This window comes from Cyanistes caeruleus, chromosome 1 (genome assembly GCF_971803275.1).
Source record: "Cyanistes caeruleus chromosome 1, bCyaCae1.hap1.1, whole genome shotgun sequence".
Taxonomy (NCBI): domain Eukaryota; kingdom Metazoa; phylum Chordata; class Aves; order Passeriformes; family Paridae; genus Cyanistes; species Cyanistes caeruleus.
Genome location: NC_141701.1, coordinates 3,071,940 through 3,098,830, shown reverse-complemented (window position 1 = coordinate 3,098,830; position 26,891 = coordinate 3,071,940). Strand labels below are relative to the sequence as shown.

Genomic DNA, 26,891 nt, shown 5'->3' with positions numbered 1-26,891 from the left:
GGTTTCCCTCACATGGCTTGTCAAGGTCTGTAGCTGACTCCAGTGAAATTCTGAACTACCCCAAGGAGGATCCTGAGGAAAGGATTCACTGAAGAAGAAACCTGGAGGTGATTTCTGGGGTTGCTCAGTCTCAGGTTCAGGTTTCCCTTGTGTGATCTCTTGCAGAGGACACCTTACATGGGTTGGATCTGGCTGCCACTGCTATTTCCAAGACTATCTTCAGCTTCTTACCTGTTCTCCCCACTGAATGCTTTAAAGTTGTTTTGCCTGACTGGGTTTGTTGGGCTGGAATTAATTAATAGTTTTACTTGTCTGTGCATTAATTCAATATAAATGCAAGTTTTCTCTGTGGCAGATCCTGCTCTGGGTGATGAGATGGACTAAGAGACTCCTAATGGCTTCCATGACAAATTTAATCTTTTTACCTTTTCCCTGTGCCTAAATTTCACTTCCAAATGCCTCTCCTTGGGTTTTGCTCTGAAACATCAGAAGGAACCTCAAGATGAAGTTACTTTTACCACCTGGAAATCCACTTATGCTCCAGAGGCTTCTTGCCTCTGACAGGCCTGGGTTTACAACAGAGTCCCCCTTAATTTAACTCTGGGTATCCTGGTGGACAGGATCTGTACACAAGCTCCCTCCCCAAAACTCCCTCCCTGTCCCTGGATAATGTCAACTGACATTTTTCCAGTTTAATGAGAATCATTATGAGACATTATTATGTCCCTGGAGGAGGAGAGGGATTGTGGGAGGGATGAGAACTTTGTGAAAACAGTGAGAAGCCTCCTGGCATTTCCCATCGAGTTTTCACTCCAAGTAACTATCCTTGGATATTTGGCCGCTGTCCAGAAGACTCTACTTGGAATAAGAACCTCCCAGACACCAAATTGACTCTGTCATAAAAAGACAAATTTAAGAAGTCAGAGCTGGCATGGCTTGGGCAATAAAGCATACCCTGAGTTAACATTGATCCATAATTAATTTAAATACAAATAAATACGCGACTGAAACAGCGGTGGAAAAGACAAGCAGCCCAACTGCAAGGCTTCAGCTCTAATTAGTGCCACAAAGGCAATCAGTGGCTTGGCAGCGCCAAATGAGAGCGGCGTTGGGGGAATCACTGAAGCACAACAATGGGTGTTTGACACCCCAGACACTCTCAGGGTTTAATACCACCCTGCTCCGAGGATTTATTGCTACAGCTGATAAAAATGCTCTGCTGCAGGGACAACAGGACCTTTGTTCCCCCTGAGCTGTCGATGCCACAGGCTGAGCCCCAAGTCCTTGGAAGAGGGAAAAAGGAGGAAGACAATTCCCTCACCAGACAATGAACATTTTTGATAGACTCCCACTGTGGTGTGATCATGGCACCAGACAGTCCTTGGCAGTGGCTGTGGTGGGAACCCCTCAGATCTTGACCAAGAAGCGTCTTTGCATCAGTGCAAGGTGGCTGGAGGGACAGCACAGCCGCATTTGTTTCCCCATTTTTTCAAATGTTTCTGAAATTACAGCCTGTGAATAACTACAAAGAAATTACCTGTTTCCAATCCCCCACTGAATGACCAGATTATGGAGTTGGCTCCTTTGTTTCACCATCTCCAAATGCTTGCATTCCTGATAGGCTGCCAATCACCACCAGCAGGGAGGGTATTGGAAAAATTCAACTTCTTTTTGATAAATGCAATTTTCTGGCAAATGTCATGTTTAATGTGGTGAAACCACTCTCACAAAGGGAAATATTAATGAGGGGCAGACACCACCACTGTAAGGAAGAAATTCTTCCATCTGAGGGTGATGAGGCCAGAGAAGCTGCAGCTGGCCCATCTTTGGAAGTGTCCAAGGTCAGGCTGGGCAGGGCTTGGAGCAACCTGGGATAGTGGAAGGTGTCCCTGCCCATGGCAGGGGATTAGAATTAAATTATCTTTACCTTTCCAACCCAAACCATCCAGTGATTCCATGATTTTATGATCAGTCCATGGAAATTTAGCAGCACAGCCTTCAGTCAGAAAAGCCACGCTAATTTATACCTGGTGGGACCTACTTTGTGAAGTTTGGATCATTTCCAAAGAATAATCACCTGTCAAACACTCTGTTTCACATTCCCCTCGTTAGGATTGATAGGCACTGGCACGAAGCCTTGAATTTATGCACAATAAAAACATACATTTTTGGATTGTTAAAAAAAACACCTATTAGAGGTACCTTTATGCCTGCCTGATTTTGCACACTTTGAGTTAACAGTTGCTCATTTAGATGCTTTTCACTTTTTTTTTTTTTTTTTTCTTTTAACTGAGTTTGCAAACAAACAGCAGCTCAGTTGCAATGGGGATTACACAGGGTTGATCAATTCCTTGCAGATTACACGGGGGACCAGTTGGCATTTATTTTTCTTGGGGCAGACAAGCAAAGCCAAAAAAAAAAAATAAAAAAATGAGCTGCAATGTGACTGAGCCAAAATTCAGACTTTTCAGAGATTCAGGTTGTTTTTCCTGAATGAGATCTAGCAGCTAATTAGATCTAAACTGAGCATGATGACCACTGTTAATGAGAAAAATGCTTCAGGAAGAGCAGACTGGGTGATGGATCTGTTGATCAGGGACCAATTAGGGTGTAATCAGCACACTTGGGAATGCTTCAGTCCATACCATGATAATAAGATGCATTCCTGTTTCTCTCCAATCCTGTCCCTATCATAACCTCCCTTGTCCCTCCCTCCTCTATTTAATTATCAAAGACCCTGCTGGGTAGAAACATCTCCAGCCTGTCAGAATTAATTCAGCTGTGAGAGAAGTACATTGACCACACACACTCATCCCAGTCTTCTGTTGGAGCACACCTTTGCTCCCACATTTCCCAGCCAGCAGGAATGGTGGATTCCCATCAATAACACTGTGACTTGAGTTTCTGGGTGTGCTTTAATGAAAAAGCAAATGAAAGAGCATTTGTGTGCTTGAGAAAAAGTTCATTCTCCACAGATTTGCTGAAAAATGGGTCCCTTGGAAAAGTGCTGATGGCCCCAAATGGGAAATGTCACGGTAATGTAGTGATCCCTTCAGAGTTCAGTGAAAACATGAGCCACGCCCTCTGGTGTGATGTTGTGTTGTGATTGGCAATGTTATTAGTTTGGACTTTCATGCTGGAATGGGCAATATCAGTAATTTCAACTTTTATGGTGTTACACGGAGTGTGGAACGTAAAAATTGAAATGCTACCACACTTGCATCCTTTGGGACTGTTGGGAGCTGCAGAGGGTCCCAAAAATCCCTGCTGCCACAGTCATCCAAACCTTTTTTTGATGAGCTTTGCCCTCTCTCAAGTTCTGTGACTCTCTGTCCTCGGCCCCTGGCAGGCAAAGGCCTCAGGCTCTCGCCACGCTCCTCCTTCCAGAGGGAAAGATTTTCACATTCCGCTCGTTTTCTTTCTTTGGGCCACTCAGTGGACGGCAACTGGAACGAGTGGTCGAGCTGGAGCTCGTGCTCCGCTTCCTGCTCCAACGGGACCCAGCAGCGGACGCGGGAGTGCAATGGGCCCTCCTACGGCGGAGCCGAGTGCCAGGGACACTGGGTGGAGACCCGGGACTGCTTCCTGCGCCAGTGCCCAGGTTGGTGACCAATGATTTCTTCTTTCTCTTGGCCTGCCTTCCTCTGCAATCCCAGTAAAATGTTTCTTTGGGGAAGACTTGCGCCCTTTCCGGTGCAGTAATAAGGAGGTTTGGATCATTCCGGCAGACCGTGCCAGCCAAAATCCGCGGCTGGCAAATGTTTCAGGAGACCCCAGAGAGGTGAGCGATTGCCCACAGGGAGTGTCTTTGTAACCTTAGATATCAGCTTTTCATCATGAGCTTAAAAAAACTCCCAAGAAAATAACAATTAAACCCTTCCCTAGGCTCCACAGGGCTTCAGCTTCCCTCCTCTTTTTGTTTTGTTCCTCCCCTCCCACTATTTCAACATTCCCAGTCATATTTCAAGCAAACAGGGGATCCTCCATTGTATTTCAGCTTTAAACCTTATCAGTGAGAAGGTTGTCACAATAAAGCCTTTGTTCAAGTCTTATGTCACTTACTTTACTCACCTGTGACTTACTAATAATGACAGCAATAATAATACTAACAACAGTAATAATAAGAGTAATAATAAAAATAATAAATCCTCCTGAAATTCATCCTGGTCTACCTGTTTCTTCAGGGAATCCCTTTACACTCTGGTAGCACCATTATCTGCAGTATTTAACTGAGGTGTTGGATTTTCCTACATGGTTTTGAGTAGGTTTGGATGTTTAGGTATCTCACTCCTTCTTTGCAACTTAGGGAGATCTTCAAAGACAAAAAGGGGCTTCAGAACCCCTCTTAAGATAACCTTGTCCCACTGATTTCAGAGCTACCTGTCAAAAATACTTTCTGCTGCACAAAATATTACTAAATGAAGCACCAGGATTTGGTGCTGTCCCTCTTCTTCAGTAATTTTTGTCTACTTCTTGGAGCAGACATGGATCTCCCACACTCCCAAAAGGAATTATTCAACCCAAGATGATGTGGTAACTCAAAATTAAAACCCAAATAGTAAAGATCATACTTAGGCCCTGTTCTAGTTCTGTCACCGAGTTGTTGTGGTGCAGCAGAGGAGAATGTTTCCCTACCTTGCAGGCATGTTCTGAGGGCTAATTAACATTTTTATGGCGCTTTGATAAATGCCATTGTTAACATATAAGAGGCAGAATTTTGATAAATGTCATTGTTAATGTAAAAGAAGTCACATTTCCACTGAATCTGGAAAGATGTTGGGAGAAAACACAACATCCCAAACTCTTTCCAAGGCACGTGAAGCATCAGGGCAATGGAAACAGCTGGAGGGATGTTTATTTGATGTTCCTTCATGGCTTTTTGTTCTGCTGGTCTCTCTAAATCTCTGAGCCAGGCCTCCTTCAGGAAGGTCTGTTTTCACACAGGAGTTGTACATTCCCAGGGAACTCCAGACTTGGACCTGGCCTGGCAGATGTGGCTGCCAGGTTGAATCCCTGCCCAAGGGAAGAGTGTTCAGGAGCACAGCCCCAAATCTCAGCCCAAGGAAAGAGTTAGGGCTGCTTTTGCAGAGCGTGGAGGTGCTGAGAAGGAACACAAAACCACCCTTGGGCTGATGGGATGGGAATGGGAACACTGATTTAATGTCTGTTGAGGATCAAAGATCCAAAGCAGGAGACCTCCCTTCCTACCAAACCCTGCCCTACTCTATGTTCCTCTGCTCACCTTTGTTTCCTTCTGCTGCAGATGATGTTTGGGATAACAGGCTGTTTCTCCTCGTTTTCCTCTTTTTTTTTTTGTTTCCAGTGGATGGGAAGTGGCAGGCCTGGGGAGTGTGGGGCAGCTGCACTGCCACGTGTGGAGGCGGCACTCAGAGACGTGACCGGGTGTGCTACGGCCCCTTCTTCGGTGGACAGACTTGCCAGGGTCCCAAGGAGGAGTACAAGCAGTGCAATGACAGAAAGTGTCCTGGTATGTACCCCAGACCCCTTGTGCTTTCCTTTGAATCCGGCAGAATTTTGTAATTTTGGATTTTGGGAATGGCTTCCATGTCCTTTGTCAGAGATCTGAGCGCTACAAAGGGTTGTAATTAATAAAATCCTACCCATGACCCAGGTACAAGGCAGAATCCAGTGTAGCCATGTTGGTTTCCATGAAAATTTGGTTAATCCCACCAGCCTTGCCTTGGTGGTTTCATCTTTTCGTTGCCATAGAGTTACAGGAGGAAAAGAGAAACTGTTTGGTAGCAAAAACTGATACCAGAGTCTCAAGTCCATGATGTTGTTGAGTACTGAGGATGCTGCAGAGGTTTCCCACCCTTTACCTCAGAAGCCTGCACACCACTGGAAATTTTAAAAAAGATGTGTCTGCATCTGTCAGAGCTTTACCCAAATCTCACCCTCCTGCAGAGTGCAAAAGCTGAGTGGAGGGTGAGTGAGCTGTAGGGCAGATGAAAACCCAGTTTGGATGTGCAAAATAAGCTGGAGTAAACACTTCCAAGTGGGAATGTTTCTGCCTGCCTCTCAGACTATACAGAGACCGAAATAAAGGCCTGCCCACCATTTCTGCTTTCTTCCTCAGTCTGAGTGGAAGAGCCTGGTGAAATTGCTGGTGGGGAATCAATGGCCTTTGTGATGTTTGCAGTCAGATTGCATCGATTGTAACAGGCCACGAGCTTTGACTGAAAGGGTAATTAATTGTCAGAGCAGCTCAGTGAGAGATCCTCATGGCAGTGTCTCGGTGTTCCCACTGGAAAGGGGCATCTCCCTAAAGGACAGGAGGCAGCAGTTTGGATGCAGGAGTTCCTGGGGGCAGATGTGCCACGTGGAGGCCAAGCCAACCCCTTGGACTGCCTCACAAAGTGCTGAAGACAAAGAGATGAAAGCCAGAGGACTTCAGCATGGAAGCTCCAGCACGTTCAGCTCGGAGATGACAGAGGAAGAGGCTGTGTGACAGCCTCGTCACTCTTCCCAGCTAGGCTCTAATAAAAGGCATCACCTCTCCTCACAAGCTGTGCCTCTCAATTAGCAGTGGCGTGCGAGAATCTCTTCTAGCTCTGCCACAAAGCTCTCCCTCGCCACAGAAAATCTTAGCACCGGGTTGTCTGGTGGTGTCTACAGAGTGAGGCGGATTTAGTTCAGCTTCAGCGTGTGCCAGCTGGGGCCCTGGCAGAACAAGCCCGATCCTTTCTTCTCTTTCCGCAGGGGTTGATGCCTGTGCAGTGCTCCAAAGGAAAAGGCAAGTCTCAGGCACTGGGGCCTGCCAGGGTTCACAGCCAGAAGGGTCTCGCTGCAGTTGTTAATTTGCAAGGGAAGGAAAAGGTGGGGAAACATCAGAGGCTAAAAATAAACCCGCTCAATTTGTTCTCCAGAAAGTATCAAATGCTGGCGTGATTTGATTTGAGCAGAAGAATTGAACTTAATTGGGTTAGTTATTAAAATCTCCCAGTGCAAATAGGTTGCTCTGGTAAAAGGGATTTTGTTGTGAAGCAACATCAAAAAGAAAAAAAAAGGAAGAAAAAAGGAAAGGATGAAATGATTCTCTCCTGGCCTGGGAATTGCTCCTGCACTCACTGGCAAGACAACTCCAATCAGTGTATTTTTAAAGAGCATCTCTGATCTACAGCATCCCTCAGTGGTCCCCAGGGACACTGCAGGGGTGTTGAGACCAGGAAGTTTTGACAGGCCAGCGGGGGAGAAAGGGGAGGAGAGATGTGAACACTCCCCCTCTTCTTTTCCCTGTGCTCTGCTGCTTTGTAGCCGATGGTGCTGGAAGTTTCCACACCCCAGAACCCTCCTGTGAACCATGGGACAATCTGTGGCAGTGGTCAAAGCAGGGGGACAAGAGTTTGGAAATCAGCTCCCTGCTCTGGGACAGGCTCTGTGGGTGTCCAAGTGCTGTCACAACTGGGTTATTCCATCTCCCTGCCCCTCAGCTCCATGTCAGCAGGCTGAAAATTAAACTGCTTCTTTTCCACCCCTGTTCTGGCTTATCTGCAGAAGCCACGAGCTGTTGGCTCAGGGATGAGTCCTGCTCATGTGCAGAGCACAGCTGGAGCCCTGCTGCCCTCCAGGGTTCCATCACAAGAGCGATTACTCACAAGGGAGCTTTAAACCAAGGGAAGGAGCATCTGTTTCCAGGCAGAGAATTCAGCTTATTCATTCCCCGTGTCTGCTGGGGAGGAATCCATCTTTGAACTGCAGCTGGGGCTGGGGCCACACACTCTTGGAGCCTGCCTGCAGGAGCAGTGGTGTGCAGGCAGCTTGTTGGGTCTTGCAGGAGTTCTTCAAAGCAGCAGGACTTGCCATGCCCATAATTTAAATCTGAGCCCTCCCCACAGCCAGGTTGGTCCCTGGGTAGTCCCAGAGCAGCAGCGGGACATGTCCTGGCCAGCTGCAGGCACAAGCTCAGCTTCCTTTTGATTGGAAATTCTGCATGCACAATGAATAAAAACTGTAATCAAAAACTATTAAATCAAGTTTTTTTCTCCTTCCCTCCCTCAGGAGTGACAAATAGCTTTAACACCATCCTCATGCTTTGCATGTTGTAAATAATGAGTTTCTCAGCACAAAGATCTCCCATGGTGAATGTTTTTCTCCCAGATCCCACCAACTCCAGGACCGACTCAGTTCCACCCACAGACAGAAGCTTCCAAAACCATCCTTCCAATGATTTTTTTTTTTCTGTGATGTCTCAAAACACATTTCTGCAGGCTCCTGGGCTCTGCAGCAGTGTTTAGAAATGAGCTGCTGATGCAGTTCCAAGTTGTTTGGGGCTCAGATATACTCTCTTTTGTGCACAAGATGGAATCAGGCAGAATAAAGACAACCCAGGGGATGTGTCCATCTTGTCTCTCCACTTTCTTGTTCTTTCCTTCATTCTTAATCCACTGATTCATGCCCAGCCTCATTTTAGATACATCCAACACTGAAGGTGGTGACCCTGAGGGATGGAAGAGGCGGAGTCTGGAGCCATGGAGTTCACCCACAAAAGATCTGCCCATTAAAAATTAAGAAATGAAACTCTTTACTAGAGGGTAGCAGCAGCAGTTTTCTTGCAAAGAGCTGCCACAAGGCAAGGCAAGGATGTGAGTGGACTTTCCCATGGATTTTAGTGAGCTAATCCTCGGAGTGGATGAATGCCCAGTTTTCAGAGGGGCAGAGCGAATTACAGAGAGGTGAAGTGACTTTGTGAGGGATGAAACGCTGGGAGTGCAGCTCCAGGCCTGCTGCCTCACAGACCACACTCCCATACATCCCTTTTCCACGTCCTTGCTGAGGAGGAAGCTTTACCAAACGGAGTTTTTCTCTCCTGGCAGAGCCCCATGAAATCTGTGACGAGGAGAGTCTTGGCCCCGTGGTTTGGAAGGAGACGCCAGCCGGGGATGCTGCAGCTGTCCGGTGCCCCCGTAATGCCACTGGTAAGAGTGACTGTGTGGTGGGGAGATGGTCCCACATCAGGGGATCCTTCATCCTTTGTGTCCTAGACGAGGAGAACCTATTTGTGGGATGACAGGACAGGCACATGGACTTCCTTCCCTTTGTCCATGGCTAAATTTACTCTGTCTGGCTTTCTGTTTCCACTGTTAAGCAGAAACCTCTTAGTTGTTACTGGATAATCTGAGGTGGTTTCCATCCATCCATCCACTGCCTGGTCCTGTGAAAAATTTGAAATTAAGGAACACTGGGATATGTTCTCTCCATTATCTACAAAGAGCTTTGCAGAGCAGGTAGAGCTTTAGAGGCCTCTGGATTTGAGTGTTGTAGTTCTCTCCAGTGGCCATAAAAGCAGCTGCTGTATGAGAGCAAGAAATCTGAATTCTGTTGTCCACTTAGAAACCTTAGCACCTCTCTAAAAATTCCTTTGAGCTGTAAAGTTGATGGTCTGATCGTTCTGGTGTAAACTGAAAGGATATGGTGTTACCTACTGTTCCCTAAGGGAGTGGAAGGCGGTGCAGAGAAGGCTCCAGAAGCAATGCTGGTGGTGGGATTTGTCCTCAGCTGGGTGTTCCTCCCTGCCAGGCAGGAACAGAGCTAGTGGCAGCAGTGTCAATGATGTGTAAAGGTTTGATTTTGTGTGTGGGATACAGACAGCCTGGCACAGTCAGCATCACCCCAATGCTGCCCTAGAAGGGCTGTGTCCAAAGAAAGGTCACCGAATCGTTTGGCAGCAGCAATGGGACTGCAGACCCAGCAAACCTGATCCTCAGAGACTTTCCAAGTGGCATCATGATGGCTGGGACAGGGTGATCCCTCTCCCTTTCCTCCTCCCTGATATGTCTGTTCTCTGAACATCTCTGATGTTCCCCCACATCACAAGGCATGTGATTATCACTGCAAACCCCTCTGTGGATTGGAGCTGAGGGGAGGCCTGGAGGAGGACTGGAAGCAGCTTTCAGAGAGTTTCAGCTGATGCAGAACTGGTGCTGTCGGGTGTTTATTCCCCTCCAGGCTGCGTGGGCAGCACAAGCCCTGCTTCAGCTGCAAGTACCAGACCAAACCACCTGGGGAGGCTCGTGGGGCTTCCCAAGCCAGGGAAAATGCTGCCATCCGAGGCAGGAGAAGGAACCTTCCCTTCACCCTGAGTAGCCATGTCCGATTTGTTAATTTTTGTTTTCCTGCCCGGTTCCTTCTGCTGCTCTGCAATAATAAAAGGCAGGAGAAGGAAATAAAGATAATCTCTTCTTTGGGCTTCTTCAGGCATCTGCATGTGCCTCTGATGCCCTTTGTGTTGGTCGCTGAGTCTGGAGTGGTGCACTGACCAGTTCTGGGTGATCTCCATAGAATCAGGAAGGTTGGAAAGGCCTCTAAAATCCTCAGGTCCAACCATTAACCCAGCACTTCCAGGCCCACCACTAAATCATGCCCTCAATGCCACATCCACACGTATTTTGAACACTTCTATGGATGATGATTCCATCACTTCTCTGGTCAGCTTGTCCTGATGCTTGACCACCCTTTCAGTGAAGAATTTTTCCTTCATATCCATTCCAAACCTTCCCTGGCACAACTCAAAGCCATGTCCTCTTATCCCATGACTTCCTACTCATGACAAAAGCCCAGTCCCCATGAATGCTTGGCCTTTCATCCTGTCCTCACTCCCGTGTTTGTTTCTTTCATCCTTCCAGGGCTGATCCTTCGAAGATGCATCTTAGATGAGGAAGGCATCGCTTACTGGGAGCCTCCAACGTACATCAAGTGTGTTTCTATTGATTACAGGAACATACAGATGATGGTAAGGCAGCCCCACTGCTCAGCTCAGCAGGTTTGGGATCCTCCCCAGCAATTGTTATGTGGTTATAGTTACAAAAAGAGAAGGAAAAAAAAAAAAAAAAAAGGAGTTTCCAGCTCTGCCTTGATTTTCTCTCACTGTTCTCTCTGCTTACCTTGTGATGCACAGGCACTCCATGGGCAAAGAGTGGTTCCTTTCAGGATATTTTAATGTCCAGCTTGGCAGAATCTGGCTTCTTCTAGGCTTTTCATATCACATTATCATTAAATATCGCTATCACTTTTAAATAAGCATCTTATTTCTGTTAAATTAATTGTTATGAGCAATTTCTGCTGGTCTCCTGTGGTCTTTAGGAGAACTGACCTCTGCTGTTGATGGTAAGGCACAGGAGAGTCCCGAGTCTGCCCTAAAATAATTACAAATTGGTTATAAGAAATTAAGGTTTTGGGGAAAAAATGTTCTGTTGGGCTGTGAAGAGAAGAAACTTTGTAGTAGGATAATTTCTTCTTTGTGGGCAAAACAGAAATTTTCAGCTCTCTGTCATTTTAGAACCATTTTGAAGACAATTTAGAATCTATCACTCTTTTCTATCATTTAAAAAAATATCAGAGGCTCTCAGGTCAGCAAAGATTGTCAGATTCATCTGATTTGCACTCTGAATTGTGAGTGAGGTCAAAAACCTTCCCTGGCAGCTCCTTCACTGAGCTCATTAACTCGACTTTGACTGTCCCTAGAAGCGTTTCCCACATTTCTTTTCTGTTTCTCAGACCAGGGAACACCTTGCCAAAGCTCAGCGTGGGCTGATGGGAGACGGGCTGTCAGATGTGCTCCAGAACCTTGTGGAAATCTCCCAGGATGGGACCAGCTACAGTGGGGACCTGCTGTCCACCATGGACGTACTCAGGAACATGACAGAGATCTTCCGTAGGGCTTATCACAGCCCGACTTCTGGGGATGTGCAGGTGAGCCCAGGGGCATTTCCTGGAGCCCAAGGCTGTGTTTAGAGAGGTGCCCATGCTCTGGGCTCCAGGTTTGGTTACTGATACTGATTGTAGCTGATACAGTGCTGATGAAAATCAGATTATTATTTTTTCCCAACATAAATGTCTTTCTGTATTAACAAACTCGCCTCTCGAGGTGGCTCTTCCTTGGTTTATAAATTAAGAACTTGAAAGCCAAGGTCACTCTGGACTATTTCAACCTGATAGCACTTCACTGCAGAGCCTAATTGATATGAGAACATTATTTGGTGGGGATTTCAGGCTAATGACTCGAGGTAAAACAATCCTGTGGCACTGGGTACCTGGGTGTTGATGTAGGGGAATATCACCATGGTTTCTTATCCCAGGGTTTTACTTCCAGCAGCTGCAGAGCAGCCACAGGATACACTCTTGGGATGGGTCATCACCTCATGACTTGAAACATTAAACTGATCCTGCAGGATCTGCAGAGAGTGGTAAAACTGGAGAAAAAAATCAATAGTCTGAAATTTCCTGTCTCCTTCCTCCTCATCGTGTGCTGCAAAGGTCTTACCATGGACAGCACCCTCTTGATCCATCTCTGCATCTCCTGCCTGGTCACAAGCTAAAGGGGATCCTGAGGGATCCATATATTGGAAACAACAGAAATAATAGAAAAAAAGATATGGGAGGATTTATACAATGGAAGATCACCTGCTTTTAACCAGTTTCTGACAAATATTTACCATATCTGTCCTTAAAAATCATCAGGAGTGGATACAAGACCTATTCCCAATCCAGTGCCTTAAAGATGCAGTAGTTAAAGTGTGGGAAAGAGGTCTTATTAAAACCCATTTTGCCATTAACATCCTTGGGCACCTGTGAAATGCTCTGGAACCTTTTGGGAATGGGATCATGAGAATGCTTTTGGAGCATGTTTAGACCTCATGTGTCCCTCCCACACCACTGTGACCTTCCCAGCCTGGACAATGTTTCATAACAACCTCTTCTGTCCTCTCCTGTCTCCCTTCTCCAGAACTTCGTCCAGATCATCAGCAACATTTTGTCAGAGGAAAACCGGGAAAAATGGGAGGAAGCTCAGCTGGTATGAACCTTCAGCACCTTCCCTGGGAATAAAGAGGCTGTGGGCACAGGGTTAAGCCATGAGGAGGGGAATTTCCAAATGTCTACATGACCTCCTGAGAAGAGCTTAGTTCCAGGCTGAGTCACATTAAAGGAGTCACTCAGGGAGCCACAGGATCCCAGCTCTGAGCCAAACTCTCTGCATGAAGGACAGTGAAATGCTGGTGGTGTAAACCAAATTTGGGATGGATTTCAGGGGTCAGCCTTGGTTTGGAGTTGATAATCGTGATGTCTTCCTTTAATTCAACTCTTTCCTCTTGCCAAGATAAAGAAGTAGGATCACATGGCTTTGAGTTCCTGTCTGAAGTGATGCAGGACAGGAGAGATTTTCAGAGCTGTGGTCTGCTCAGCTGAGCTCCTGGGTTCAGTTATGTTTTGCTTTATTTCTCTCCTGTCCAGGTTAGGGATCCTGCTCAGTCCTGAACTCCTCTTTCCTGGAAGTGTTCAAAGCCAGGTTGGATGGGGCTTTGAGCAAGAAGTGGAAAGTGTCCTTGCCCATGACAAGAGTTAGGAATTAGATGAACTTAAAAGTCCCTTCCAACCCAGGCCATTCTAAGATTCTATTAATAATTCTGTAGCTGAATTCTCAAGTACTGGGGGACGGCGTTGTTGCTTTTTCTTTCTGTGTATTATTTGTCCCTTGTCTTGTGTGCTCTCTCTGTTGTGGAGTTGTGTCACACCTATTCCTGTGTCCCTTTACCATTCCTTTTGTGAGCTGTTGCTCTTGCAAAATTCCACCAAAAGATTTGGAAACAGCAAATAACCAAGAAAAAAAAAAATCACTCAACATGCAAAGCAACACCAGAGTCCAGTTATCTTCACACCAACTGGTGAAGTCCTCAGGGAAAACCTTCTTAAAAAGTGCTGGAACAGTTTTTGAAAGTCCAGAACATGAGACAGGGACTCAAAAATATTTCCTTCATGCAACAGCAATTCTGTCAGATGAGCAGCCCTCCTTCTCCTCCTTCTCCTTCTCCTTCTCCTTCTCCTTCTCCTTCTCCTTCTCCTTCTCCTTCTCCTTCTCCTTCTCCTTCTCCTTCTCCTTCTCCTTCTCCTTCTCCTTCTCCTTCTCCTTCTCCTTCTCCTTCTCCTTCTCCTTCTCCTTCTCCTTCTCCTTCTCCTTCTCCTTCTCCTTCTCCTTCTCCTTCTCCTTCTCCTTCTCCTTCTCCTTCTCCTTCTCTTCTCCTTCTCCTTCTCCTTCTCCTTCTCCTTCTCCTTCTCCTTCTCCTTCTCCTTCTCCTTCTCCTTCTCCTTCTCCTTCTCCTTCTCCTTCTCCTCTCCTCCCTGATATCTTGTGCTTTCCTGTTGAATTTGGATGAGGGTTTCAGGGTCTGTCTCTGATCATGGTCCTGGCAAGGTGGCCCTGCTTGTTGAGCCAGATGGCCTCAGAGGCTCCTTCCAAATTTAGCTACACACTGATTCTGTGATTTTCTGCCCAAATACTTGGTCTCAAGCCTCCAGGTGCATGTAGGTATTTCAGCACGGAGCAGAGGAGACTCAGGTTGTCATGGCAACAGGGAAACCCTGTTGATCCCCTTAAAAACAGCTCACTCTGTGTGGCCCTTGGTTCCCAGTGGCTTTCCCACTGCAGTCTGCTCCCTGCACCTCCAGGCAGGCACAGCCCAGCGTCACCGTGACCTACATGTGGATTGGGAACATCACGGGGAGAATGTTTTCCTGGTGTGTATTCCAGTGGGAATTGAGATGACAGCCCAGCACCACGACTTTAGGACACAGAAATCTCTGTGAACAGGATGCCAGCGGAGGTTTTAGCAGTCTCTGTGCTTCTCCCTCGAAGCTGCCGGACCAAAATCACACCTTGAATTTTGTGAGATCAACCATTTCTTTTAGAACAAAGCCTTTGGCTCCCAATTTGCTCATTAAAAATAAACCAAACTTCATTGCAGTCTCACATTCCAATGTCCTGTGGCCCCTGAGGCAGAAAGATGTTGTTCAAGGAAAATGAAAACTAAAACAACCCATAAAAGTATTAAGAGAAGGGCTGCAATGATTTTTGAAGAGCCTTTGTCAACCATTATGTGATAAAACCTAAAATACAGCATCCAGTGTAGCCTGGATTTGGTTTGACCTTGTGATTTCAATCTGTAATGGAATATAAAAGTGTGCAGCTAAAAATAGCATCCTCACTCAGTTCTCCTCCTTCTGTGCACACCTGCTGTACTGGCAGGACTTTTTAATCTCATCCTGAGACCGTTTTAGTCTCATCAAGATTCCTTGGATAGGCAGAGAGAGAGACACACATGGCCACCCTGTGCTCCTTGCCCACGCTCTCCAAGGCTCAGCCTTCCTCCTGCCCCCTTTCTCTCCTGCTTGTCCCCAGCTGTCCCTCCAGATCACTCAGCCACCCCAGATCCGTGTCTGGATAATGGTGAGGAAGGGAAAACGCTGTGGAAGTGGTGGAGAAGGAAAAGAAGAGGAGCTGAAGTGCTCTTCTTCAGCCTTTCATGGCATTTGCAAAGCCCCTGTGGGCAAACGTGCTTTGAGGAGAAGACAGGAAGACATCACGGCTTGTTTCCAAGTGGATTATAGTTCATGGAATCTGTCCCTGGAAAACTGGTTATTGTTTAATGGCCCTGTCTTAAGTTGGCAAAGTACAGGTAAAGAAGAGTCAATGCCAATGTCTTTATCAATGGGGAAAAAACAGGAAAGAAATAAAAGGCAGAGAAACTCCAGGACAACCCGGGACCAAGGACTTGATGTTTCAAGGGAGAGATCTGACAACAAAACAGGAAAGGAGAAAATCAGGCTGGCTGGGATTCAGCATTAGACCACAACTGTCCTTTGGTGTAGTTGCTTTCAACAGAGGGAGTTGGAATGAGATGATCTTTAAGGTCCCTTCCAATCCACATCATTCTGCATTTCTATGATTTTATGAAAGAAGATGGGTAGGTTATTCTCTTCTCCAGAGAGTCTTTAATATTTCCATTTGCCCTCCGCCCTAAATTCTACCAATCTGAGTGTCACATTATCATTTTTTGTCTTTTTCTTTTTCTTTTTCTTTTTCTTTTTCTTTTTCTTTTTCTTTTTCTTTTTCTTCTCCTTTTCATTTTCATTTTCATTTTCCTTTTTCTTCTTTCTCCTTTTCCTTTTTCTTCTTTTTCTCCTTTTTCTTTTTCTTCTTTTTCTCCTTTTTATTTTTCTTTTTCTCCTTTTTCTCCTTTTTCTCCTTTTTCTCCTTTTTCTCCTTTTTCTTTTTCTTTTTCTTTTTCTTTTTCTTTTTCTTTTTCTTTTTCTTTTTCTTTTTCTTTTTCTTTTTCTTTTTCTTTTTCTTTTTCTTTTTCTTTTTCTTTTTCTTTTTCTTTTTCTTTTTCTTTTTCTTCTTTTTCTTTTTCTCCTGTTTCTTTTTCTTTTTCTTTTTCTTTTTCTTTTTCTTTTTCTTTTTCTTTTTCTTTTTCTTTTTCTTTTTCTTTTTCTTTTTCTTTTTCTTTTTCTTTTTCTTTTTCTTTTTCTCCTGTTTCTTTTTCTTTTTCTTATTTTTCTTCTTTTTCTCCTTTTTCTTTTTCTTTTTCTTCTTTTTCTTCTTTTTCTCATTTTTATTTTTCTTTTTCTTCTTTTTCTCCTTTTTCTCCTTTTCCTTTTCCTTTCCCTTTCTCATTCTTTTTCTTGGCTTCCTCCTCCACAGCTCCACAACAGTCCATTATAGCCAGCATATGCTCCCAGTTCAGGTGTGAGGGCAGAAACCTTTTCCCACAGAGAAGCTCCTGCTGTTCTCAGGATCTGATCCACCCAAAACTCCTCCTCTCTTTGCAGATAGGGCCAAACGCCAAGGAGCTGTTCAGGCTCGTGGAGGATTTCATTGATGTCATCGGCTTCCGCATGAAAGATTTCCGGGATTCCTACCAAGTCACAGACAATCTGGGTGAGTTCTGACACTCCCCACTTCGGGGAGAGACCCCCAAAAGCTGTTAATTACTGTGCAATGTGGACAGCCTGGGCTGTGGGGATGGGGAGGAAGGAGGAGAGGCAGCAGGTGGTGGGACATTAAAAGGTCTGGGGGAAGACATGGGCGGGCATAAATACAGGGTGGCTTTTCTCCAGAGAAGTTGGGATTTCATGAGGATGAAGAGATATCCACAGAGAGATCTGAGAGATACCTACCAAATGGAGAACAGATGACAAACTGGGAAGAATTAGACTCTTTCTTTTATTTTTGAGCACAAGAACAGCCCAGCAGCCAATGGAGGCGGCGAGCAAACAGCAGGCAGTGTTTGACTGATGCTGTGTGCACAACCGCAGCATGGAACTTGTTGCCAGAGGACGTTGTAGAAGCCAAAAAGTACAGATGGGTTCATGATGGGATTAGGGAAGTGCACAGAAGAGAGGTCCATTGGTGCCTGTTGAAGTTGATGATCTGGATGCAGCCAGAAGCTGAGGAAATCCTGCTGATTACTGGGAGGACAAACCAAGAGATGTCTTGTTCTTTCTCACACTTCTTATCAGCTGCTGCTGGCCACTCCTGGAGCTAAGGTGCTGGAGTAGACTGTCCTCTAGCAGATTTAATGCAGGCAGGACCCTTTCAGCACAGCACAAGCCCTTGTGTCTTCTTTCATGAACAGACATTTCCTCAAGAGAGCCTCACTCCAGTGGCTCCCAAGATCCAATCTCTCTGATTTCCCACTAATGCTCCCCATGTTTTCTGGAGCAAATGTGGAATTTACTGAAACTGGTTTCACTTATTGGTTTTATTTCTCGCTTCTCCCCAGTCCTTGGCATTCACAAACTGCCTGCAAACGCAGCAACAGACATCACCTTCCCCATGAAAGGCTGGAGGGGAATGGTGGACTGGGCCAAGAACTCAGAGGACAAGGTCACTGTCTCCAAGAGCATCCTCTCTTCAGGGCTCTCAGGTAGGCAGCACAGCCAACACAATTTTTTCCCTTCATTTTCTAAGAATGTTTCCTTCTGTTTGCCTGGTCTTCAAATCCTCTTGCAGATCAGCTGGATTTGCTCACAAATGTTTGGGCATCAAACAGCACTGATGAGTGAAAATAAGGCTTTTAAATATGGCCTGGCTAAGAGTTCAAACTAAACTCCTCACGAAAGTTCAGGGGCAGGTTCAGTACCTGGGTGTGGATGCTTATCTTTCCCTAAAGAAGCAGGAAAAGTTGGCAAACAATGCTTTAGGTGCCCTCCAAGCCTGGATCCAGACCTGATGGAGCCATCTGAGGGTGAATAGCTGGGAGTCAGCAGCTCAGGCTGAGCAGCTGATGGCTCTACCTCTGCTGCTTGGACAAGCTTTGACAGATCTGGGGATTTATGGCCCTTGTGTGAAATTTCCTGCCCCCAGAAATGAAATTCAGAGGCATTTATCACTGAGGCTCCACATCAGGGCATTGAGGTGATGCCTCAACCAAGCTGGCCTCACTGCCAGATCTGGAAAAACACCTGGAGGTTTCTGGGATGGTCCCATGGATGAGACTCCCTGGAACCAACACTCTCTGCTCATCTTTTGGCAGAGAACATTTGGAAGGATTGATTCCTGAGTTCCCAAAAGCAGGACCCTGAATTGGGCTGGTTGCTGGGAGCTGATGGGATTTGCTTTTGTCACTTGTGGTTTTGAGAGCTGCTGGCTCCCCCTTCCTTGGGACAGAGGCTGGAGACTGAGTTGTTGCTACAAAAGACCTTTGACCTCGAGTTGACACACCAGGACCTTTTACCATGGGCCTCCCTGCCAGGGATGGCATCAGCCATCACTTCAGCTTGGGAAATCTGAGGCCAGGAACAGTCAAGTGCCACCCCCAAGGGTAAACAGTGAGTCACTGGCAGAGCAAGGACCATGTCAAGCTCTCCTTGTGCTTTGTTGTGGCTTGCAGACAGTGTGAGCTCCCTGGGAGAAGCTGGAGCACGTTGGGAGCGTTATCCCTGCTTGTTTGGTGGTGCCTTCACCTTTCGAAATCTTTAATCACTTGTTGGAAAAACTGTTGGACCAGACCTAGACAGAGCTGATCCTGCTCTGAGGCTGAGGGCTGTCCCAAAAGTATCCAGCTCCCCCTGGAGCTGTTTTCTAGATTCCTGTTGGAAGCATCCTCACACAGATCTGCGCCAGGGCCCCTGAGCTGTAGTGACTGAGCAAACAAAACATGACATCCTCCCCGAGGAAACAACTTCCAGTCAGTGCTCACCTCTCCAGGGTTTTCTGAGGACCACCCAGGGCTTGTCTGCCTCTGTTTCATTCAGTGTCTTGTGCTGGTGGTGTAGTTTTTGAGAGGTTACTCAGTTGCTCCAGCAGAAATCCACCTCCATTAGTTTTGATCCTCACTTTTCTCTGGGAACAGGAGTAGCTTTCCTGAACAAAGCGTATTGAAGACAGTCACCTTTGTGAGACCAAATCCAAACCCCCTCACTGCTGGGAGCTGACTTTGAACAGTTGATTTCAATGGGCCAACACTGATTCATGCAGCTGGGTGACAAAACTGCTCTGCAAGCCTGTCTGTCAGTCTCTCCCTGTTATGTGCTCACCAGCTATCCCAATTTGACGATGAGAAAGATGGACATGCAGAGCTGTGCCTGTCCTGCAGTGATGGAGCAGACACACTGTCAGCTCAAGCTCAGTACAAGATACCAGAGAAGCCCCACCTGGTGCTTTCCCAGGCTTCTTCAGCTTTTCTTTCCACTCATCCCCTTGCTTTTGCTCCCCCCATGAAAATCCAGCCCCGGGGTTGCCTCTGCTGCTCGTGGTTTATCAGGGGAAGTTCTGGCTTTTTGCAGCTGGGCCCCGTGAGGTAGTGGAGGAGGAAGAATAGGAGGAGAAGGAGGTCAAGTGACATGCCCAGAGGTCACACAGATGATTCAGAGGCTCATCTGGATCTGCTGCAGCCCCCAGAGGCAGCACATCAGTTTTGGGGTCAGAGCAGGCGCACTGGGACCTCTCCCCTTCCCGCTGGCCTTGTCGGCCCCGGCACAGCTCTTCTCTCTGATGGCCTGATAGCTGTGGACGGCTCCAAAGGCCTCGAGGTGGCTGCAAGAGACCTTTCCCCCCTGCAGATTTGTCTGCTGTGGTGCTGTCAGAGGAATTTGGGGGTTTCTGAATGGGGTGGCATCATTTTTGGAGGGGTGAGACTTGGTGAGGGCAGAAATCTGATATGCTGGATCACTCCAAAGGAGCTGAGCCCTCCCTGTAGTGTCAGCAGCCGCTGCATCCCACTGCAATGATGTTGGCATTGGCCATGCCCCAAAGAGAGCCCTCCACCACTGGCCACTCTCCTCCAGAGCCCAAATCCTGCCCCTGGGTGTCCCGTGGGGACAGCTGCCGCCCTGATTGTCTCAGTGCTGTTGTCTCCTTCCCCCTCCTCTGCTGTCCTGCAGTGTCAGACGACTCCTCCGTCTTCGTGGTTGGGACCGTGCTGTACCGCAATGTGGGCAACATCCTCTCCCTGCAGAGGTAAGAGGGGCTTCCTGGATGGGGAGCAGCTGGGGAATCACCAGGATGATCCCTCTGGCTGCAGAGCACTGGTACAGGGAAAAATAGAGCTCACTGGGTGCGACGAGACAGATTCTGACCTGCAGTGGGAATATTTTGACCCCCGTGTTCAGGTGGGGCCAGGCTCATGCATCCCGTGCCGGAGGTGCAGGAATGTTTTCCCCATCCACGTGCAGACACGTGGAGGGGAGGAAGCTCAGTGCTGCTGTCCCATACTTCCCTGCCACCCAGGAATGGAACCCCACCCTGCCCTCCTGATCAGGAGGGATTTTGGCGGCCCTGACAGATGGGGATGCTCAGCTGCCCCGATCTTCCCGAGCTGCCGGAGAGCTGCCAGCCACACTGAGCCCTGGAGAGCGGCACGGCAGAAGACAGGCTCGGGGAGGAGAGAGGGGAGCAGAGCACGCCTGGCTGCACATGTCTGCCGTGTTCCCAGCACTGCAAACTGCCTCGGGCACCAAAGCTTTTGTGTTCAGCGCTCCCTTCCCTTTCCTTCGTTCCTCTCCCTTTTCCTCTCTATTTTTTATTTTTTTCCTCCCCAAGACTGGTTCTGAGGCAGTAAATTAAGCATCCTAAGGCACCTTCTAAATCTGTTCTGCACTGATTAGCGTGAGCCCATTTACCATAAACACCAGGGCATCTCTCCTCACCGATAATCATTTAAATACCTCCAGATTTAGCACTGGCAATGGCAAAAGAGCTCCGAGTGAGTGCAGAGAGGAATTAGCAAGTCAGCCAACTGTATTCTGTAATATCTTCCATTACAGCAGTGGGAATTAGATCAGAAGGGCAATAAACATCATTGGCTCAAATGATCCAGTGGTATTTCAGCTTCCTCTGGCCAAGCAGGGAATGAGCTCTGATAACCAGCAGCTGCGGCAGCCACAGCCTCCGAGCAGCGTTCCCGCAGGAGAGCTGATTTAAGATGTTCCTTAATTAAAGGACAGTCCCTCTTTAAAAAAAAAAATCTCGAGTCTTGAATCACCTGTGGAGAGTCAAAGAAAAAAAAAAAAATATATTAATGAAAGCAGCAGCAGCAGTAAAACAGCTCTTACTTCAGCGCCGTGCAAATGGACACAGCACTAAAGAGGAGAACGTTGTGAAATAACCACGTAGCTGGCTATGGGTAAAAAATATTTCTGACCACTGAGGAGAGCAGCTATTCCTGGCTACACATAAGAAACACAGACCCACACCCTGGATTGGACCGCTCTGATTCAATGCAGAGTGATTCTTCTAAGAAGGGGGAAAAAAAAAAAGTAGATTTAACTCAGCAAACTGCACCAGCTGAGCTGTTCCTAATTGTCCCAATTTACCTCCCCCAAGCAGCAATTCTGTCTCTGAGTCACACATTTCTCTGTCCCCTCGGATCCAGAGAGCCCAGCGGATCTTGGCAGCTGTGACAGTTGGGATGGGCTGCACACACAACCTGATTTTCCAAGCCAGGGAGGTGACGGAGGCGCTCGGTCCCAGCGGGGTTGTGCTGCAGAGGACACAGCACAGAGCTGCCAGCCTGGCTCTCCCCGTGTAGCCCGTGGTCACAGCTCTCTGCACACCCTCACTGGACACTCAGGAGCCCTCTGAGCTCCTCTGGACTCCTGCTCGAGACAGATCTCCACGTGTTTTGTTTTATTCCCAGAAGCTGGGCTGCAATGTGCTCGTAGGAAAGCGACTCGTCTTTCTTCCTCCTGAAAGATTCCCCGTGACACCGAGTCCTTCGCCGCCCCCAACAAGCTGCTGCTTAATTACCTTCTCTGCCAGGAGCCTGCCTCTCTTTTTAAGGCTGAATTTGTCTGACTTTCACTTCCAGGCACTTGGCCTTTGGATGGGTGACTGAAAAGCTCCCCTCGTGCAAGGAGCTCCCAGAAAAGCCTTCCAACAGAGAAATTTTGTTTGTTTTCCTGCACTTGGATCAATTTTGTGTCTCTGTTTTGAGCTCCCTTTGCTGTTTCTCCCTCTCAAATTGAAACTGAACCCAACAGCACAGTGGAAATCACACAAGGAGGACACAGACGGAAGTTCTTTGCTTCATCTCAGAGGAAGGGATCTTAAAAATCATCCTGTTCCACTCCCCTGCCATGGTCAGGAACACCTTCCACTATCCCAGGCTGCTCCAAGCCCCATCCAACCTGGCTTTGGACAATTCCAGGGAATGGGGCAGCCAGAGCTTCTCTGGGCAACCTGTGCCACCAACATCTGAGCAAAGAATTTCCTCCCAACATTTAATCTAGACCTCTCTTCTTGCAGTTTAAAACCATTCCCCCCCGTGCTATCATTATTTACCCATGTAAAAAGTTGCTCTCCATTTTTTTATAAGCCTCCCCCTTCAACTTCTGGTTGAGCTGTGGCTTCTTGCCCTCTGATCACCCTTTGAGGTCTGCACACCGCTGGTTTCTGTGTTCCAACATCTTGCCATGCTGAAAAATCAAATTCTCTTTCTGTCTGTGGTTGCTGCATCGATTCTCACCTGCTCCCCAGCCTCCACAGGGAGGTTTTGGTGTCATCCCTGCTGCTCACACGAATATTCAGCAGCACTGACCCAAGGACTGACCCTTACAGACACAGCCTCTAATGAAGACATGCACTGGTGGTTACCTTTCAGCAGGTCCCATTTTTAGCTTCTTACAGCTGCCTACTCCCATTGATTTACTCCTTTACTTTTCCTCTGTAGGGTGATAGTTAAGCTTTGCCGCTTCATTCTTTTTTTTTTTCTTATTGTTTAGGTTTTTTTTAAAAGGGAAAAAATATATTTTTGATTTTTTTTCTTCCCCTGTTAAATCAGTGTTGTTATTCCCTCTAGTGTTGGTGGAACAGTGACTTTTTGAGCATCCACTTACACATCCATGCACAATTCCAAATATTTTTTCCTCTTTTTTTTTTTTTTCTTTAAACCCTATTTTCTTTTAGCTGCTGTTAAGCAAGTATAAATCTTTCCCTCCTAATTATTTTTTTTTAATAAGAAAGATAAAATCCAGAGAGAAGACTGAAAGATTTCAGCAGTACCTGCAGATTTGGTGAAGATTTGGATAAGGAAGGATTTCCTTTCTCCATCGATGCCACAGGGGCTGGGAGCAGCCTGATCTGGATCCACCACTCCACTACCAATTCCCTCATGGCAGCAGCTTCAGCTGCTGCTTGTGAGAACCTTTAGCTTATTTAAATACCAATGAACTGCAGAAAAATGAGGAAACCCTGTTATTCACATGTTCAGTGTCCAGGGAAGTGCCTACAAAGAGTTTGGCTTTCTAGGAATGGGAGTTATCTCCTCACTTATTGCCCCTCCCAAGGGCCAAATCTCCCAGGGCTACCAGATTTATTACAATATTTGTCTGGGCACAGACATTTAGGCATCTACATGAAAGGTTTGGCCTTTTTCCATTTGTTTTTGGTCCTCAGGGAATGAAGATACACACCAGTGCCTCCAGCCAGGACCGTCTGCTGCCCCATGGATAAGCAATCATGCCTCAGCCTCACTGCAGTGCAGGCTATGCCAGCCTTGGAGAGGCAAAACGGGATTTTTTTTTTGGAAAACTCATGAAATCATGGAATATTCTGTGCTGGAAGGGACCTACAAGGCTTACTGTAGTCCAAACGAGCTCTGTTTTCTCGTGGCAGGGACAGAAAATGAGCCCAGGAATGTTTTGTTTCTGGGATAGATACAGACTCCAGGTCCAGTTTCTTTTAGGTGTTGATGAGGTTCATAAAATGTTTTGATTTTGGAGGGATACATGTGGATTGGCTGTGAGGGGAGCCCAGAGGGCAGAGGATGGGGTCCATCAGCAGCAAATGTCTTTGGGGGTATTTTGTAATGATGGGGTCATCCCCTTCTGCTCTGTGTGCACCAAACCTTGCAGCGCCGGTGATGGTTGTCATGGGATTCCCTGCTCTACAAAAATCCCTCTAAAACCTCTCTTTCTCCTCTCCTCCCCAGGAATAGCACCGTTCTGAACTCCAAAGTCATCTCTGTGACTGTGAAGCCATTCCCCCGGTCTCTCCTCACCCCTCTGGAAATCGAATTCTCCCACCTGTACAACGTAAGTGGTTCCTGGGAACCTGCTGTGTTTGCTTCTCTGGGGCAGGAATGTGGTGGTGCAAGGAAGGAGGTGGTTTTGATGGGCTCCTGACACCTTTTTGCTGGTGCAGGACCCTTCAATCTTCCCCAAAATCAAAAAACAACTTCATTTCCAGAGCAGCAGGAGGGTGACACTGCTGGCACAGGGCCATGCTTGTCCCCAGTTCACAGCATTTCACTGTGGGCATCATCACACGGGAATAACTGTGCACTCATTAAAATAACTCAGTGTAACAGTGGTCTTCCTTGAGGAGGGAAAGGCAGGGGGAAAGGTTGTTCCCATTAATTCTGGAATATTACTGTTGTCCTCAATGCTTTCCAAGGCAGGCAAAAATCCCCTTCAGGTTCCTCTGCTCAACCCTAAGCAGATTTCTGGCATGGACATTTACATACCCCAGGGCCTGTCCCTGTGGAGATTAGATGCCCTCCTGAGGCTCTACAACATGAATATTAAGATCTGTTGTGTCTTTGGACTCTCCTGGAGGGATTTTCCAAAGCTGTCTCAGACAGCTGGGGTCAGAGGCAAACCTCTTCCAGGGGGTTTAGACACACCTGGCCCCCTCCTGCAGGGCTGTGGTTTTGTCCCACGGAAGCAGAGGCTGTATTTGATCCACTTTCCAGAAGGGAGCAGCAAAAGGATTCTGTGTGAGAGGAGGGATGAGGAGGAATATCCGTAGGTTGAGTCAGGAGAGAGGCAGAATCAAATCCCTCTGCAGTGGTTGTGATGCAGAACAAACCAAGGCTCGGATTTTTCTGGCTTTTCCATCCCAGGGTGGCAAAAGCCATTCCAAGGATTTGAGATCCATGACAGCTCATCTGGTGTATCCCAGACACCCCATCCTTAGAGCAGTGGGAGGGAGGGGTGTTACAGGCCCCACATTCTTCATTCCAGTCCAGACACTCCACAAACAGCATGATGCTGATTTGTTTCTATTTTCCCTTTCTTGTCTCCTGGCAGGGAACCACCAACCAGACCTGCATCCTGTGGGATGAAAATGATGGGTGAGTTCTGTGGGTTTCCCTTTGCTCTCACAGGTCTGTTTGCTTTTTTTGGGTGAGATGATCACAGTTTCAGCAGTGATGTGTCAGTTCTTGCCTTCTTCACTCAGTATGTTCTTCGCCCTGGTGGGGAGTGCTTTCCTCCTTCACACGTGCACTGCTTCTCTCTGAGCTGTCTTTTAGTGCTGTTTTGGATTTTTCCACATAAAGGATGCATGAACTGGGACCCAGGACTGTGGAAGTGTTCAGATTGAGCTCAGCAAATCCGTGCTTGGCTCTCTGCAGTGCTCACCCCAAATCATGCACTGTAAGGAGAGTAACAAAAAATCAGTGCAAATATGGCCTGTGGAGGTGAAGTTCGGGTGATATGAACTTTATATTGTGCTGCTGTGACATAGAAAAATGATCTTTTGCCAGAATTCCAGTGATGACTGGTGCTGTTCAGCAGGGTTTGAGTGATGTGGTTGTGGGCAGCAGGGAAAAAAAGCAATCCCAAGTTACCATGAAGAGCTGGGACCATAAATCCCATATGGGGAGTAGTTGTCAAAGGAGGTGCATCTTGGAAAGAAAAAAAAATCCCACTCTGAAAGTGAGGTCTTAAATCCTGAGTGAACTTGACAAGGATACAAAGTGTTTGATTTAAGGGTGGTTTTACTTCACTGACTTTTGCATCTCAGTTTGAGCACCTACCTGGCTCCTCTTCTGCTTGCAGTAAGTTCCTCTCCTTGAGATCTCAGACATTTGGCACATGCCCCTGCATTTATTATTATTATTTATTATTATTACCAGCAGCATCTGAAAAATGATTCCATTCTTGTCCTTTTATGCTCCATTAAGTAGCGTATGCACAGAGAGGCAGGCAACATATTTACACTCAGCTCACTTCATGTTGATCTGGGATTAGTTTGGCATCTCTGAGTGGATCCAAAGCAAAGCTTTGAGGGTTTCCCTGCTTGTGGAATCACACCTGTGTTGTAGCCCAGGGCAGAACTGGTCCCTCTTCTGGTGAAAATTAGCATTAAAAGATGGTTGAGACACAGGTGGGCTTTTAAGCAATTATTAAAAGGGGGTTTTATAATATTTTGTGCATGCCAAAGAGTGTGTGGGTCAGCACAGGGGGTTGGATTGGTGGGCAGGCTCAGGAGCTGGCCTGCTCTGCTAGATCTGTTGTTTCTCCATGCTGGAATGGAATTAAAGCACTTGTAGAACAACCCACTTTTGGCAAGTAAAGGCAGGAGCTGGAACCATTGCCCCTTTTGCTCTGCTCTCCATCCCATTGCTTTTGGCTTTCCAAAAGCACAGAGAAGGTTGTGTCCAGGAGCATGGAGATGTTTCCCTGCCCTGCTCAGACCTGGATTTAATTAGCTGCAGTCTGAGCATGAAAAGAGCAAAATCCAGTTTGGACGTGGCTGAGGGAGAGGGCTGCCGTTCAGGGTGGGTACGGGAATCTGTCAGAGCTGGCGCTGAGAAGAAGGCACAGATGAAGGTTTGCCCAGTGCTGAGCAAGGACTGAGAGGTTTGGATGGCTTT

General features: G+C 47.0%; 1 protein-coding gene across 5 annotated transcripts in view; it reads left to right on the top strand.

The window, feature by feature from the left end:
• ADGRB1 (adhesion G protein-coupled receptor B1) overlaps nucleotides 1-26,891 on the top strand; it is a 200,484-nt gene that overhangs the window by 57,434 nt on the left and 116,159 nt on the right. For 4 of the 5 annotated variants that reach the window (XM_086876939.1, XM_086876928.1, XM_086876917.1 and 1 more), the window contains 11 exons: nucleotides 3,437-3,601; nucleotides 5,324-5,488; nucleotides 8,835-8,936; nucleotides 10,644-10,750; nucleotides 11,515-11,709; nucleotides 12,743-12,811; nucleotides 16,621-16,729; nucleotides 17,574-17,717; nucleotides 20,176-20,251; nucleotides 24,222-24,324; nucleotides 25,321-25,364. In XM_086876939.1, coding sequence (XP_086733065.1) covers nucleotides 3,437-3,601; nucleotides 5,324-5,488; nucleotides 8,835-8,936; nucleotides 10,644-10,750; nucleotides 11,515-11,709; nucleotides 12,743-12,811; nucleotides 16,621-16,729; nucleotides 17,574-17,717; nucleotides 20,176-20,251; nucleotides 24,222-24,324; nucleotides 25,321-25,364 — 1,279 coding nt within the window. Of the gene's footprint in view, nucleotides 1-3,428; nucleotides 3,602-5,323; nucleotides 5,489-8,834; nucleotides 8,937-10,643; nucleotides 10,751-11,514; nucleotides 11,710-12,742; nucleotides 12,812-16,620; nucleotides 16,730-17,573; nucleotides 17,718-20,175; nucleotides 20,252-24,221; nucleotides 24,325-25,320; nucleotides 25,365-26,891 lie in introns of all 5 variants that reach the window. The other variant, XM_086876918.1, reaches the window with a different exon arrangement.